Source organism: Canis lupus, chromosome 9 (assembly GCF_003254725.2).
Source record: "Canis lupus dingo isolate Sandy chromosome 9, ASM325472v2, whole genome shotgun sequence".
Taxonomy (NCBI): Eukaryota; Metazoa; Chordata; class Mammalia; order Carnivora; family Canidae; genus Canis; species Canis lupus.
The window spans coordinates 60,451,863-60,467,666 of record NC_064251.1 but is presented as its reverse complement, the minus strand read 5'-3'; the positions used below and the strand labels follow the sequence as shown (position 1 = coordinate 60,467,666).

At 38.1% G+C, this 15,804-nt stretch overlaps 1 protein-coding gene across 18 annotated transcripts in view; it reads right to left on the bottom strand.

Annotated features, from left to right (window-relative positions):
* Window positions 1-15,804, bottom strand: part of DENND1A (DENN domain containing 1A) — a 539,854-nt gene that overhangs the window by 226,690 nt on the left and 297,360 nt on the right. For all 18 annotated transcript variants that reach the window (XM_049114466.1, XM_025475080.3, XM_025475091.3 and 15 more), the window contains one exon: window positions 14,112-14,222. In XM_049114466.1, coding sequence (XP_048970423.1) covers window positions 14,112-14,222 — 111 coding nt within the window. The remainder of the gene's footprint in view (window positions 1-14,111; window positions 14,223-15,804) is intronic.

The window sequence follows — 15,804 nt, the reverse complement described above, 5'->3', positions numbered from 1 at the left end:
GTCCCATGTCAGGCTCCCTACATGGCGCCTGCTTCTCCCTCTGCCTGTGTCTGCCCCTCCCTCCCCTCTCTGTGTGTGTGTGTCTCATGAATAAATAAATAAAATCTTTTAAAAAAAATAAATGCCAAGATTTTAAAATTACCTATCCCTCATAAAAAATCGAACTTTAAAGGTGCTTGATCATGATTCTCATTGGGGGTTTTCTAAAGGCCAAATCTCTGTAATTGAAGTAAAATGCATTTACCCATTTGGTTAAGAAAACAAACAAACAAAATAGAGAACTGTTTGGCTTTTTTGCAAAATGCAAAGTGGCAAAACAATGTACATCATTACTTAGGAATAGTGGTGAGTCAACCATAAAACAAGTGTTATGATTTATCTGTGCTTAATAAGAAATAATATTATATCCCACAAATTATCATTAGCCACTTATTTTAAAAACAACTCTAAGGCCAACTCCATTTGTAAAAATAAGGCTCCTAAAGGCCTAGGCTCACTGCTTATAGATTACAAAATTTTAAAGTAATGAAAGTATACAATTTGGATTATAGTCAACAAAGGGGTATTGTGAATATATAATTGAAGTACAAGTTGAAGAAAATGATCCTATCAAAATCTCACTCAGTGGGAGCATAGAAAGATAGTATGTGTAAAATTTGCCCAAAGTCATTAGTCACAATGAATATTCATCAGAAGCCAATTATCAATCCCATTTAATGACACCCCAAAAGATTTTGCCCTGAAGCAGCTGAATAGTCTAAGACTCCAGACAAAACTAGACAAATTATACAGCCAACAGCCAGTCTAGCCAGGACACAGATTGTAAAGTAAACCACTGGTGGGTTTCTAGACGCACTTGGAGCAAATTCTGTCCTGAATTAAAGGTGCACAAGGTCAGTTCTATCTTGGAGCTTTCTGTATGGCTCCATTAGTTTCCTTTGAGGCAAAGGGAGAGAAAGAAAGAAGACAGCAGGAATAGGATAGAGAGAGTGCTCAATGATAGAACTGGGAAAAAAAAAAATCACAAAGACATTGTGTGTATGTGTGTGTATTTTTTCCTAGTTTAAGGTATTTCTCAGATATAATGCCCAGATAGCCACAGTCTTAGATTCCAATTCCTTGGTTGATTCCTAATGGTAGCTCTGCAGTTTAACAAGAAACAAAGACTCTCCCCCAAACAAACAAAAGGAATCCTCACAGTATATGCACCAGACATCATTTGAGGGGTTTAGGATACTGCAAAGTATTGTTTTAAAAGTGTGCATGTTTATATATATATACACACTCATCACCACATTTCACAGATACAGAAACAGTCTCAAAGGTGAAATAACTTGCCTAAAGCCACACAGTTTGTAAGTGACAGAACTGGGACTCACATCCAGGTCTGTTGGACTATAATGGCCACTGTGTTTCCAAAATGCATAAACTAACTAAAAAAATTTTTGACTGCATACCCTGTGCCTATATACTGTGCTGAGGAATCTGAACTAGGTGAGACACTGTTCCTATCAGCAAGGTCAAATTACATAGAAATACATTTGCCTTGCTCTCAGAGGACAAAATATCCAGGGTAAAATACCAGTGAATAGAAAATAATCATTCTTAAAACAAACACAGATCTGATAATTTCCTGGGGGTTAGTTACACTTAATTGGGTATTGTATTGTCCTTAATCCAATGGAAATTCGAGATAATGGCATAATGATTGTTGGTCAAAGAGAAAGGCTTACAACCAATCTGGCACACCTATCTCAAAGTATGGCTTTCGGTCATGTTTCCTTTCATATACTTGCATGGAGCTTCCATGAACTCTTTTTGATGTGAGCAAGCTGTTTCCTCTCCTGGGTCTCAATTTCACCAATAGGGGAAACAAGAAGTTGGACTCCATAATCTCCATGCCCTCTTCCAGCTTTGACAATTTCTGATCTACCTTAATTGTAATCCTTTGACATGAAGAATGTGCCACCTCTGCCCCAGCTCACCTTCTTCAGTTATACTAAGTAAAACAGGGTCTCAAAGCTACTCTTATTTTTTCTTGCCTGCAGTTATAGGGGCCCACCTGGAATTCCTATGCTACCTTGGAACTATCACCTTTCAGCCACAGCAGCCCTAACAGCTGACTGGGGGGGGCACAGCCTACTCTTGGGCTTGGCCCCTAACACTCTGGATATTTCAGAGGAAAATGATCTTAGGAGACTAAACTGAAGATGTGAGATCCTCAAGGACTACATTTGATTTCTCCTCCCTATATCTCACTATGCTTGACACAGAGCAGGTGCTGGGCAAATATCGGGGAATGTAAGAATGCCTCCAGCTTAGTATCATGAGGAATGGTAGGTAAGATTAGTAGACATTTAACAAATTGTAATTGCTTAAGAGATCACATTTAGAAGCTGCACATTTCTAAGATGTATTGAGATTCCAAGTTCTAACGGTAGACAGAGAAAAAAAAAATCAGATGGTCACAGTCATTCTTCACATCCTAGAACTCAGGAGGCCGAAAGATCAAACTGACACCTGCTTCATTACAGGTTTAGTTAGATGCACAATTTTGATTTCCCCTCTGAAGCCAAACACCAGGAAACTGATAAAAACAAAGAGTACGGAAAGAATACTAAATTATTAACCTCAAAGATAGGTCATTTATAAGTCCACTCATTTCAACCACAAATCATCCTAAGTAGAACAGTTGCAGAAAACATTATGTGTCTCGTAGAAGTTGTTAGCTTTCTCAATTTGAGAACTAGACTCTTTTATTTAATTATAAACCACCTTTATAGTCACCAGGAAATGAACAGTGCCATGATTCAAGCAGTGCTGCTGATTCTGTTTGTTTTTTTATTTTAACTTATTCTCAAACAGAAAACCCACTATGAGATCAACAAAAAGTTCTTTTTTGCAGGACTATGAAAGTTAATCTACTCAACCCTTCCAAGGGTATGAGAAAAATCTTTCATTTTAAGTGGTTCGGCTATGATCAGATTGTGTTTACTATATTCAGTGAGGGAAGAGTTGGCTTTTAAGAAACTATCAGAGATGCTTTAATAGAAAGACAATTTATAAAGCCTCAGACCTTCAAAGACCTTCAGCTGGTCTAGACAGATGCCAGACATGTGCATGGAAAGAAGGAAAAGTGCAAAGAATGTCCTGTTTTTCTTAGAAGCCAAAATGTAATGCTTCTTTCTTTCTTTCTTTTTTTGCAGGGGATGGAGGCAATCTTTCTTCCAGTAGTTTCTCTTTTAGTTGGATGGAATGCATCCTATCTCTTGCTTCTCCACCGTCCTCTGGGGAAAGGGAAGGGGAAAAAAAAATCCACACCACCACGGAGTTGAGCAGGGTGCCTTCCTCTAAGAGCGAGATCATCTAGTCAACAGGAAGCTTTCTCAGGAGATTAACTGCTAATCGCCTCTTTCCATTTTTCTGTTTTTTTAAAAATGATTTTATTTATTTATTCATGACAGACACACAGAGAGAGGCAGAGACACAGGAAGAGGGAGGAGAAGCAGGCTCCATGCAGACAGCCGGATGAGGGACTGGATCCTGGGACTCAGGGATCACGCCCTGAGCCAAAGGCAGACGTTTAACCACTGCGCCACCCAGGCTTCCCTCTCTTTCCATTTTTCAAAAGTAACCTACTAGGTAAAGTAATTAGGGTAAGTTATCAGCCAGGGCAACAAGCTTTCGTGTCAAGAGCTGATACTACAAAAAAGCAAGCAACTAAAACTGCCAGAGAAAAGCTCTAGCTTCCAAAGCAGAGGCAGAAACGACGTTATGGCAACACTATAATGTAAATAATCCCACAACACCAAGAGTGAGGAAAGTGAAGCCTTTTCTTTAAGATGAAAGAGAAAAAGGCAGAGTTACATTGGGATTGATCATTCATTTTAATATAGGGACAGCAAGGCACTGTCACTCCTCTGTTCTGTGCCTCTGACAGACATTACTAACTGTGGAGTCAGGACAAGGTCTGAGGATTCCTCCAAACATGCAACCATTGTCAATGGATCCAAGTTGGCACTCGAAGTCTATCAGCCACCTCAAGTTTCTTGTAAGTGAATATTAAACAGTTCTTTGAAAATATTTCTAAGATCATAATTTATGCTTAATTTACACTGCTGCTTTAATAAAGAGTCACATTTTAATTTTTTTTAAAGATTTTATTCATTTATTCATGAGAGACACACACACACAGAGAGAGAGAGAGAGAGAGAGAGAGAGAGAGAGGCAGAGACACAGGCAGAGGGAGAAGCAGGCTCCATGCAGGGAGCTTGATGCGGGACTTGATCCTTGGTCTCCAGGATCATGCCCTGGGCCGAAGGCAGGTGTTAAACCACTGAGCCACCCAGAGATCCCAAGAATCACATTTTTATAAAAGAAAGATAGCATAGGGGTGCCTGGGTGGTACAGTCGTTTAAGCATCTGATTCTTGGCCTTGGCTCAGGTCATGATGTTTTGAGATTGAGCCCCATGTTGGGCTCTGAGCTCAGCACGGAGTCTGCTTAAGACTCTCTCTTCTGACTCTCTCCCCTGCATACACGCTCTCTTAAAAAAAAAATCTTAAAAAAAAAAAAAGAGCATAACTGAACATGGAATCATGAGCACTTACCTATCAGGTCTCTGTACATGAAGAAACAGAAACCCTCAGGTAGTAGGAGTCATTAGATTTGGAGACAAACAGCCCCTGTAGTATCTTTTCAGGCAAATCCAATCTTAGAAAGGACTAGAAAACGCAGAAAGACTGAAGCTATAATATATCTAGCACCATGATCACTTCACTTACCCTGCATTTACTACTGAAAGCACTGTTCTAAGTGCTTCTATATGTTTACTCATTTAATCTTTGTAACAGCCCTGTAAGATAGGTAATATTATTGTCCCCATTCTACAGATGAGGAAACCAAGGTGTACACATATAAGGACCTGGTGCAAGGACACAGAGCTAGTGGCAGAGGTAGGAGATGAATCTAGGCAATCTAGCTCTGGAGTCTGTGCTCTTAGTTCACAGGAAACTGCCTCTGTGCTAGGATCTGTATTAATCCAACGATCACTGAGAATCCACTATGTGTACAAGCCATACCCTCAAGCAATTTAAAGAGAGAGATCAAAATGCAAACAATCAACTTCAACATAAAGGCATTACTAAAGAGGTGGTATAACAGAGGTTCAGGTGTGTTAGCATATAAAGAAGGAATCATTAACTCTGCCTGGGTCAAGAATCAGGCTTACTTCCCAAAGAGAGACAGAGACAGAGAGACTGAGGCATCAGAGTGGAGTCTGGAAGGATGAAGACAGGAAGTTGCTAGTCCTCCTTCCTGGGGGCCTGGTCAGGTGGTAACACCAGGTCAAGTAAACATAGCAACTTCGTAGGCCACTTAACTTCTATGCACTCATGACTGTGGAGACTTGAACAAGAACTGACAATTTAGTCAATGACTAAGTGACTAATGAGGAGTGAGTGGATGTGGAAAACCTTTTATGAGTTGCCATGACTATTCTTTGTTGCTTGGATTCATTCACCATCTACTATCACCAGTTATACTAATTAAATCTTCACAACGCTTTAAGGATCTCTATAGCCTCTTTGCTTCTGAAAATCAAAATAGGATTTGCTGTCCTTTAGAGTCAACTAACCTCTGCTGACTAAGCAGTATGTGCCTGCCCAGTACTGGACAATGTGCTTTCAACATCTACAACTACTGAATTCTTTCAACAACCCTAAGGTGGGTATTAATGTTATCCCCATTTTTATACAAGAGGACAGAGAGATTCAGAGAAATCAAGTAAGTGGCCCAAGGCCATATGGCTAGGGTGGATTAAGTACATAGGTAGGGGGATCCCTGGGTGGCACAGCGGTTTGGCGCCTGCCTTTGGCCCAGGGCGCGATCCTGGAGACCCGGGATCGAATCCCACGTCGGGCTCCTGGTGCATGGAGCCTGCTTCTCCCTCTGCCTGTGTCTCTGCCTCTCTCTCTCTCTGTGACTATCATAAATAAATAAAAATTAAAAAAAAAAAAAGTACACAGGTAGGAATTGAACAAAAGCATCCTGACTTAAAGTCTGGTACTCTCTCATCCAGCTCTGCTGTCTTTTTTTAAGAAAAAGATCACCAGCATGGTTGGCTGAATCACCTAGCTGGCAGACTACAGATAGCAAAAAAGAAAAAAAAAAAATATGAGTTTTCATAAGATATGTACCAACCTAACAGAAGAGCCTAATCTCATATCACACTATGGCTCACCAAAGTGACCACACTTTTAGCCTACATACATCACAAGAAATAATGAATCCTTATTCTTGCTGACTTAGTATCTAGTAGGTGCTCAAAATTCTTTAATAAAATCCACATGACATCTGCCAAAATGGGTGCTAAATCATTTAGGGCTTTTCAAGCATATTAAAATAGCAGTGACTTGAATATTATCCATTAGTGGTTTTTGGTAGAGGTTTGATTCATAAGAGTCACATAAAAAATAAGCTATAATCAGTCTTATAACTTAAAGAATATACTATTTCACAGACTGACCACACCACTAAAATAATAAATAAGATCCTTGGCCATGTTCTCAATGCAATGGCTAAAAAAGAACTATCACCTCCAAATTACAATGCTAGACTGCATCTGCAACCAACATTAATTACTGACAGCTTGGATAGATTATACTTAGCTCTGTCCTATCCTCGACTAGCTAATGCCAAAATCAAAGCTCTCCTAAAGAGAAACATGGAAACAAAGAATTTTATAGGGCTAACCTGTACTCTTGTCTTCTAAACAAACTTAATCAGCCACCATTATGTAGTCTCAAAACGAAAATTAGTCTAATGATGCAAAATAACAGTAATCAAAGAATAAGTATTGTTTTTGTCTTAGAGAACTGGTCTATTCACTGTTTCCGAATCTGGCTGTGTATCATTTTAGGAAGCTTTAATAAATAGACTTTTTGTGGTTTCATGCTAGACCTTTTGAACCAGTGTGTCTGGAGATGGTGCCCTAAAACCTGGATTTTTATCAAGTTCCCTGGGTCATTCTAACACAAGTAACCCATAGATCAGCATTTGGGGATCACTAGTAATCTGAATCCTGTGTTTAGTCCAAAGGAGGTGCTTAATGCTTACCGAAGCAATGGGAGCAGAAACAGAAGAGGAAGAGCAAGAACTAGTCATGGATACTTTGGCTGGTTGAAATCACAGCAATTTTTAAAGTTTTACAAATTAAACTGTTGATGCTCTCTATATTACAGAGCCTCTGTAACACCTTAGGGTTCTTCATTCTAGTTACAGTTCAACCAGAATAAGAGAAAACCAACTCACACATAATTAAATGAAGAACATAGTTCAAAAGTAGTTAATTATATTTACATTCCCAAACCAGGGAAAAACCACATAAACACAACCTACCAGCCTTTTCTCCTACTTCCTGAGAATGGAAGTTCCTTTAGTTTCTTTCTAAGTTTTTAATATTCTCTGAGCTACAATAAAATTTTATGTGATGAAGATTAGAGAGGCTATGCTATTTGAAAGTTTGGCTGCAGAGTCTGTATTTCACGCCCCTTCAGTACATTTTGTTAAGGATTTCCCTCTTCACCAAGAGGATTAGTTTTCTTCTCACTTCTTTGAATTCTCTTCTTAGATTGTTAGTGTGAACTAGGTTAATCTCTCTTTTCTAACATATAAAAGATGAACAAACAAAATGTTCGATTTATTTTATTTTTTAAACAGAACACTAAATTTAGTCTTAGAATTCTCTGTTTGGTAAGTTTCCAGTTACAAGGTCTTGGCTTCCCTTGAGCACAGTGTGAAACAAAATAATGCAGTTTGTTCCTATGGCTGGAACATGCAGAGTGGAGTGTGCAGGCAAAGAGGCCCTGGCTCTGGTCCAGTACTTCCAACCTTCTTAAACTGCCGCTCTCATCTCTGCTTCAAGAGCCACAGATGAGCAAATGGGATTAGTGATTTCTAGTCCAGAAGAGCTAGGAAAGCATGACACACATCATTCAGGTACCCATCCCATTATACAGGCTGGTAGTCATGAACAGGTGGGGTTCATCAGGAAAGAAGTGAAAATGAAGACAAGTCTGAAAATCACAGAGTACACAAACTAGCCCTTCTTGGGTGACAAGATCAGGTGGTGCTAAGATAATGGAGGCTGTTAATGGGAGTGGGTGGGACATGACTGGGGCAAGGTTGGGAGGGCCCCCATCTCCATCCCTTCATACCTATGCAGAACATCACCCACATTCTCTGGGACTGATACTTAGGAAGAAACTGACAGGGAGAAGATACTAGATGGGTTTTTTTTTTTTTCTTCCCTAAATGGGGTACTATGAGAAAAGTCACAGTTTTTTTCATAGTTATGGGTACTACATAAACAATTAGATGTGAAGACTCAATTAATTAATTAGGTAGTGATCTTGCCACTAAACTGTGCTTCCTTCCTCCAAACAGGTTTTAAAAAGTATCCGCTGAATAAAACAAATATACATTCCTTTGGAAAATAAACATACCTTTGTCACCATTTACTGGATATTCTCCGTGTACAAAGATTCTTATGCTACCCCTAAATCATAGAAGGAGCAATTAGGGCCAAGATGCCCAGGAGTTGGAGAATACTGCAGTACATGAGCCCTGAAGCCACAATGAGTTGGGGGAAGATATGTCCTAAGGACCCACCAAGAATGAGCCCATGGCAAGGGAATGGCAGGGGTGGGGCCTATCTAACAAGCCACAGAGTGGGCTGAATCTGAGCAGTCTCATGGAAATGGGTCTTTGCCTAATAGAGTGAGTGTGTCAGTTAGAAATTCACATATTGGCCTTCTGTTTCCCTGGTGCTGAGTGGTGTGCCAGGCATACAGCAAGTACTTACAAAATCCAAATTGAAAGGCTTTAAATGTGCATCCAAAGGCAATGGGTTTTAATGTCATCTTAGACAAGGCACTTCAACTTTTCCAGTGCTAAATATTCTCATCCACAAAAGGAGAATAAAACCAACTAGCTTTTAGGGTTGCTGTGAGCACTAATGAACACATACATATATGATTAGCACAATGCCTGGCACATAGTAGGCAGTTTGAAAACATTAACAGAATTTTCACAGGGTGTTAGGGAGAACTGGGGACTTCCATATGAAATATGGGCTATGAATCTAAACAAGGGCATTCCACATACTTAGTCCACGGATGCAAGGCAACACACCTCTTTGGCAAATCTTACAATTATTTACAAGCTGCATAACAAGTTCCTCTACTTACTATACAATCAGGACTGATTTTTTACCCATACCAGTGTATTACCCAGCTCCATCAGCCATCTTATCCTCCAGACTTAGCTCAGACTATCTTTCTGGCTCTCTCTGAGAATTCTCAAATTTTCTTACTGGGATGGATATTCTTAACAATGTGCCTCTGGCTCCTCTGACAGTTCCCACACAAAGGTTCTGACGATAGTTTTAGGTGACACCAATAAACATAACCTGATCCCCAAGGCAAGGACTTTGAAGAAGCTATGATTCATCTGTATGTGTAATCCTCCTAGTTGTTTATCCCCTTCCTGAAGCCACACTGCAGCATAATGACCCATTTGCATGTTTGTCTCTCCCATCTAGAACATGACCTTTGTCAACTTACTGCATCTCTCAGAGTAGATGAGCCATTCTGTAAAATGGGGATAATATTGATCTTGTAGGACTGCTGCTGGAAATAAATTATATCATCTGCATAAAGGTCTTATTTTAGACCTACCTGCTATCCATAAAAGCTACTAAGAAGCAACACGAGTTAAACTCAGATGTAAAAATCTGGAAGAAAAATGGGGCTTTTGTGCTAGAAGAGAGCACAGTGAAGTATTTACATTAGAGAACAAGATTTAGTTAAGCCTTCCCTATTTATCATTTATAAAGGAAAAATAATCAATATACATTAACTGAGCAAAGAGAACAAAAAGTCACATTTTTCTTATAAAGAATATCATATTATTGACCGAGAAAGCCTGAAATGAATATTACCTCACTCTGAACTATATTATATATTCCTCGGTTTGTCTCTATTGACACAGTCATCTTTATAGAAAATGGCACTCCAGTGTGTTTGACAGCTTTATTCTTTCAGATGCTTGATGGTCCTGAGGAGCATCAAGCCTACACCTTATCAAAGAAAATTGAGAAAAATGGGGTTTGCCAAAGTATTTGAGCATCTTTCCACATATTTATTAGCCATTTGTGTTTCTTCTGTCAAATGCCTATTTGTGCTTTTGGCCAATGTTTCTATTGATAGATCTGTCTTCTGCTTTTTAACTATAGTAGTTCTTTACATAGTTCAGATATTAATCCTGTCAGTGTTACATATGGCAAATAATCTCAACTCCAAATTGTGACATGCCTTTTCATTCTCTTGAATGGTACTTTTAAAATGAACAAATATTTTCAATTTAAATCTTTTCCTGTATTCAATGTATATCTCAGATTAGTTGATTAAATCCTTCCCTACTCTGAGATCACAGAGATTATTTTGTCTTCTGAAAGTCTTAAAATTTTGCCTTTCACATTTAAGTTCTTAATCCATTTGAAATTCAGTGATGGAAGATAGAAATTGTCTCCCTTCTTTTCCCCATGTAGATACTCAATTATTGAAAAATCCATTCATCCCCCCAGGTTTTACAATACCACATCTGTTGTATATAAAGAGCCCCACAGTCAGCCTATTTTTGCAATGTCTACCCTGTTCCATCAAGACCATTTGTGTATTCCTGTGCCATTACTAGCATCTTAATTACTACAGCTCTATAAAAAGTTTTGATTCTGGTAAAGCAAGCTTACATGACCTATTCTTTTCCTTCAAGTATGTCTTGGCTCTTCCTTGGACTTTTCTGCATTAATTTTAGAATCAGTTTGCCAAGTACTGTGTAAAATGCTAATGGGATTTTGAATGGAATTGTATGCAATCTATATATAGACATTTTTTGAGTAAAAGGACATCTTCAATATATTCAGTCTTCCTGTTCATGAACATAGTCATGCTTTTTCTCTTTTATTTATTTATGTATAAATATTTATTTATTTATTTTAGGGGGGAGAGAGAGATAGACAGCAGGGGAGGGGCAGAAGGAGAGGCAGAAGAAGCAAGCACTTCTTGCTGAGCATGGAGCCGAAAGCAGGGTTCAATCTCATGACTCTGAAATAACCACCCAAGTCGAATCAGATGTTCAACTAACCAAGCCATCCAGGTGCCCCATGAATTTCCCTTTTAATATGTTAATATGGTAAGTTATATTAATAGATTTTTCTAGTATTGTCAATCTTTCATTTCTGGAATAAATTCAAATTAGTTATTATGAATTATATTTTTTATACATTTGCTACTGTTTTGTTTAAAACTTTTACAGTTGTTTATGAGCAAGATTGGCTGATATATTTTTTTCTTATAAATGTCTCCTAGTGTGGCCAAATGTCAAGGTTACACAATTATCACAAGAAAAGGTGAAGTGGGGGCACCTGGGTGGCTCAATGGTTGAGCATCTGCCTTCGGCTCAGGGCGTGATCCCAGGGTCCTGGGATCCAGTCCCACATTGGTCTCCCTGCAGGGAGCCTGCTTCTCCCTCTGCCTGTGTCTTGGCCTCTCTCTGTGTGTCTCTCATGAATGAGTAAATAAAATATCTTTAAAAAAAAAAAAAAAGGGAAGAAGAAAAGGTGAAGTGTATTCCCTTTTCTTTCTAGACTCTCAAGAAGTTTGTCTAAGGTTGAAATGATCTGTTCCTTGAGGTGTTTGATAAAACATAGCTGTAAAGCCATCTAAGCTGAATGTTTTGGGAGAAAATATTTTATGTACTGATTTAATTTCTATAAATTAAATGACCTATTCGACTGTTCTCATTTTGATTCAATTTTAGTAAATTATATTTTACTGTCCATTTCATCCTGGTTTTTAAATATTGGCATAACACTGGTAATAGTTATTTTTTTTTACTGTTTTTAAAAATCTCCACTGCAAAAAAAAAAAAAAAAATCTCTGCTGCATCTGCTCTTTGTGCTTTTGATTTATTCTTTAATTCACTTAAGTTTTGGGAGGAGCAGAAATAACTGAGTGTGTTTAATCGACCATATTTTTTAAAAAAATTACACAGAAGGTATATTCTTCCTTATCTATAAGAAGGAGGTAACAACAGAACCTACTACACACTGATAGAGTGAGGATTAAATGAGTTAATAGATGCAAAGTGCTTAGCATAGTGCCTGGCACATATTAAAGAGCTCAAAAAATATCATGATTATATCATAGGGAATTCAAATTACACTAATACGATATCCTTTTTTTTGTTCTACTGAAGTTTAATTCTCCATTGTAATAGTAAGTATAGACTAGGCTCTTTCAACTGTACTTTTATTTCATTTTTTAAGTTTTTTAAGTTTCATTTATTTCAGTAATCTCTACACCCAATGTGGGGCTCAAACTCACAATCCCAAGAGCTGGAGTCACATGCTCCTCTGACTGAGCCAGCCAGGTGCCCCTCAACTGTACTTTTATTCTAACTGGCCTCATAAAGATGCAGCAATAAATCTGGATGGCAATCCTCTTACTCTCAAACTGTGTTTAAGCCCTGAGATTATGAACAGTACTTCTAGTTTAAAATAAAATGCAAAACAAAGCAAGAAGCCTACTCTGGGATGTTTGCCCCTCCAGGGCAGACCCATGCTTTTATCACCTACTATGTGCTATGAGTCTGGCACAATAAAAAAAATTGTGAGTTCTTGACAAGCAAACAATACCAAAGAATTAATAAAATAATGAAGTTATGATGAAAACTAACAACCTCACAAAGTTTTCATTATTAGGCACCTTGTATTCATGGGTAAACACACAACTGATTTTATCCACAGACCCTTCATTAGGCAAATTCTCACACTATAAGAAGGTCTTTCTATCCTCTTTAACAGAGTTACCTGATAGGCATTCCATTCCTAGTTAATTTCTGTATGCAAGCTTAACCTCAAAAGAAACATAATGCTATATATGGATATTGAACTTCAGTTAATAATATACTCAAATATTTAGGAGGATGTATAATGATGTCTGTGATTTACTTTAAAATGCATCAAAAAATACAATGGATTGATGGATAGCACATGGGATGAGCAGATGAATAAATATGTGCCAAAGCAAGCATAGTCAAGTGTTCATTGCAGAATCTAGACCAGATTATATGGGTGTTTACTGTCTATGTTTGAGAATTTCTGTAATAGAATATAAGGAAAGAGGCAAACTCCTATACTTGGCAAGTTAAAAAAAAAAACTAAAATAAAAAGAACATGAAAAATATTTATATTATATATGTAGCAAAAGTTATTACAATATAAAAGACCCCATTCCAATTTATTAAAAAACAAACAAAAAAAACCAAGAGTCCTATAAGATAAATGGGAAAAGACATTAACAAAATATAAATGGGAAATAAACCCATGGAAAATATGCAGTAACTTCTAACCAAAGAAAAATAAAATAAACCTGCAATACCATTTTATGCCTATTTTATTAGCAAAATTAAAACACATATGCATGAACACACACACAATTCTGGCAAGGCTGCAGTAAAAATGGAAACTCACATATAGCTGGCAGCATTCACTATCAACAAGCATAGTGTGTTTGGGGAGCAATCGGAGTCCGTAAGTCATAGTGTTCATCAAGTCCTTTGACCTGATGGTCCTACTCATTAGACTACAAACTGCATCCACCAAAAGTGGCCAAAAGGTGTTCACTGCAGTGTTATCTACTAAAGAATTAAACTCTGAACAACCTAAGTGGCCATCAAGAGAAGAAAGGTTTAGTAAAGATTTCATATCAGTACAACAGAATAGGATACAGACATGTAAAAAATGACAATGTTGGAAACTTATGTGAAAATATGTAAAGTGTTCATAACAAAACCAAATGGAAGACTATTTACGATTGATTTTGAAGCTCTAAGAATGAAAGAAACGTGAAGTGGCACTGTAAAGAAACACGAATAATTAATGAAAGTGACATGTCGAGGAGACTGTGGCTGATTTTTTTTTCTAAAATTGTCTTTCATCTTTCTGATCCATCTTTCAATTCAAATAAAATGATTAAAAAGCCTACTCACAGTGCTGAGTTTACTGCAGACGATGAGAATCCGGCGTTCGTACAGCATGCTGGCATACAGATGTAACATGTTGTTTACATCCACGGCCACAAAATATTCTGTGAGATTTCTCTAGGAGAAACAAGAAGAGGAGATTAGTGGCTTATTTTGTTTGTTCTTATTATAAGCAGTATCTAAAAAAAATACGAGAAACAGAAAATTATCAGAAAGCATACTCTGCTTTCCACCTGGGAGATCAAATCCCACTCTTGTGTAATATCCTGAAATGCAAAGTTGGGAGAAACCTTAGAGATGCAGCACTCCTGTGCAGTGATTACAGTTTACATGAGGTCACAGGCAGCACTGCATTGCTTTGCCTATGAGTTACAAAAGGTGAGCAGGACAGGAAGTCTACAATCTTACAAATGAGGAAACCAAGCCTCAGAGAGGGATGCCAAAATCAAAAAGTCTCATAAGCAATAAAGACAGGACTGCAGCTCAGACCTTCTGACCCTGGATCCCAGAACTTTCCCAATGTGCTGTACCATACATCTAGGCAAGACAAAGTACCCAAGGACCAAAACGCCTTTGGCACAGAGCCCATTTCTGTCCAACAGATCCCACCCGGAAAGCTGGGCATGCTCTTCTCTTGTCATCACTGCCGTTGACCCCCTCCTCCACCATTTACGTTCTCTAAAAGGACTCGGCTGGAATTAGAGCAATTTCGAAGATTTACAATCTCCAGGTATTTCACTCAAGAGGAGCAAAAAATGACTGCAGACAAGCAGCAGGAAGTGATGACAAAGCAGTGTTTTAACTAGCTTTTGTCTGTAGCTGGGGCTTCATTTCTTTAATTACTACTACAGATTGGTACTCTTCAGATTTCAGAAAAAATATAATGTGTTTCATTTCTGCAACCCTTTCTCTACCCACCTGACTTTAATAATACACATGAATATGTTAATATCTTCAATGTTACAGGTTTTCAATGCTGTACAATATAATCTTCTGAAAAAGAAGGGGTTCAGGGAGGCAAGGAACACTACTTGCCAGGGGTTGCAGTTTATAATGATGAAAAGAGCTATAATTCATAAATTCAAGTAAACCAGGTGGATTTTACTGCAAAATAGCATAAAGTGCTTTTCAACAATATTATGGGTTGGGAATAAGAATAGGCACTTATGATTTATTGTTGTTTGACTGGAATACCAGGTTAACCATCAACCTTTATAAATAGTGAGTGAATTAATAGCTCCATATACTGACTACCTACCTGCCAAGTACCAGGTACCATATCAGGTACTTCGTATAGGTAATCTTATGCAGTTCTCACAGAACTCCAAGGAGGTATTCCCCTACCCCCCACCCTTCCCCCTCCAACCCGTATACAGATAAAGTAAGCCTGGGAGAGATTCAGTAACTGGTGGAGTCAGAATTTGGACTCAGATCCAACTCCAGAGCCCATACACTTTCCCTTACATTACATTGTTCCACTTAAATATTTTTAAACATGTGCAATACACAAAAGCTTTACAGATATTATGTCACTTAATCTTGAAACCACTGCTTGAACAGGTATTATCATCTCTACAATACAGATAGGAAAACAGAGGTGACAGAGAAAATGAATAGGATCAAGGTTATCCACTATGTGGATGTTCAGTCTTGGGTGAGTTTGTCTGTAAACCTGGGCTCTTTGTTTATGTCAGTATGA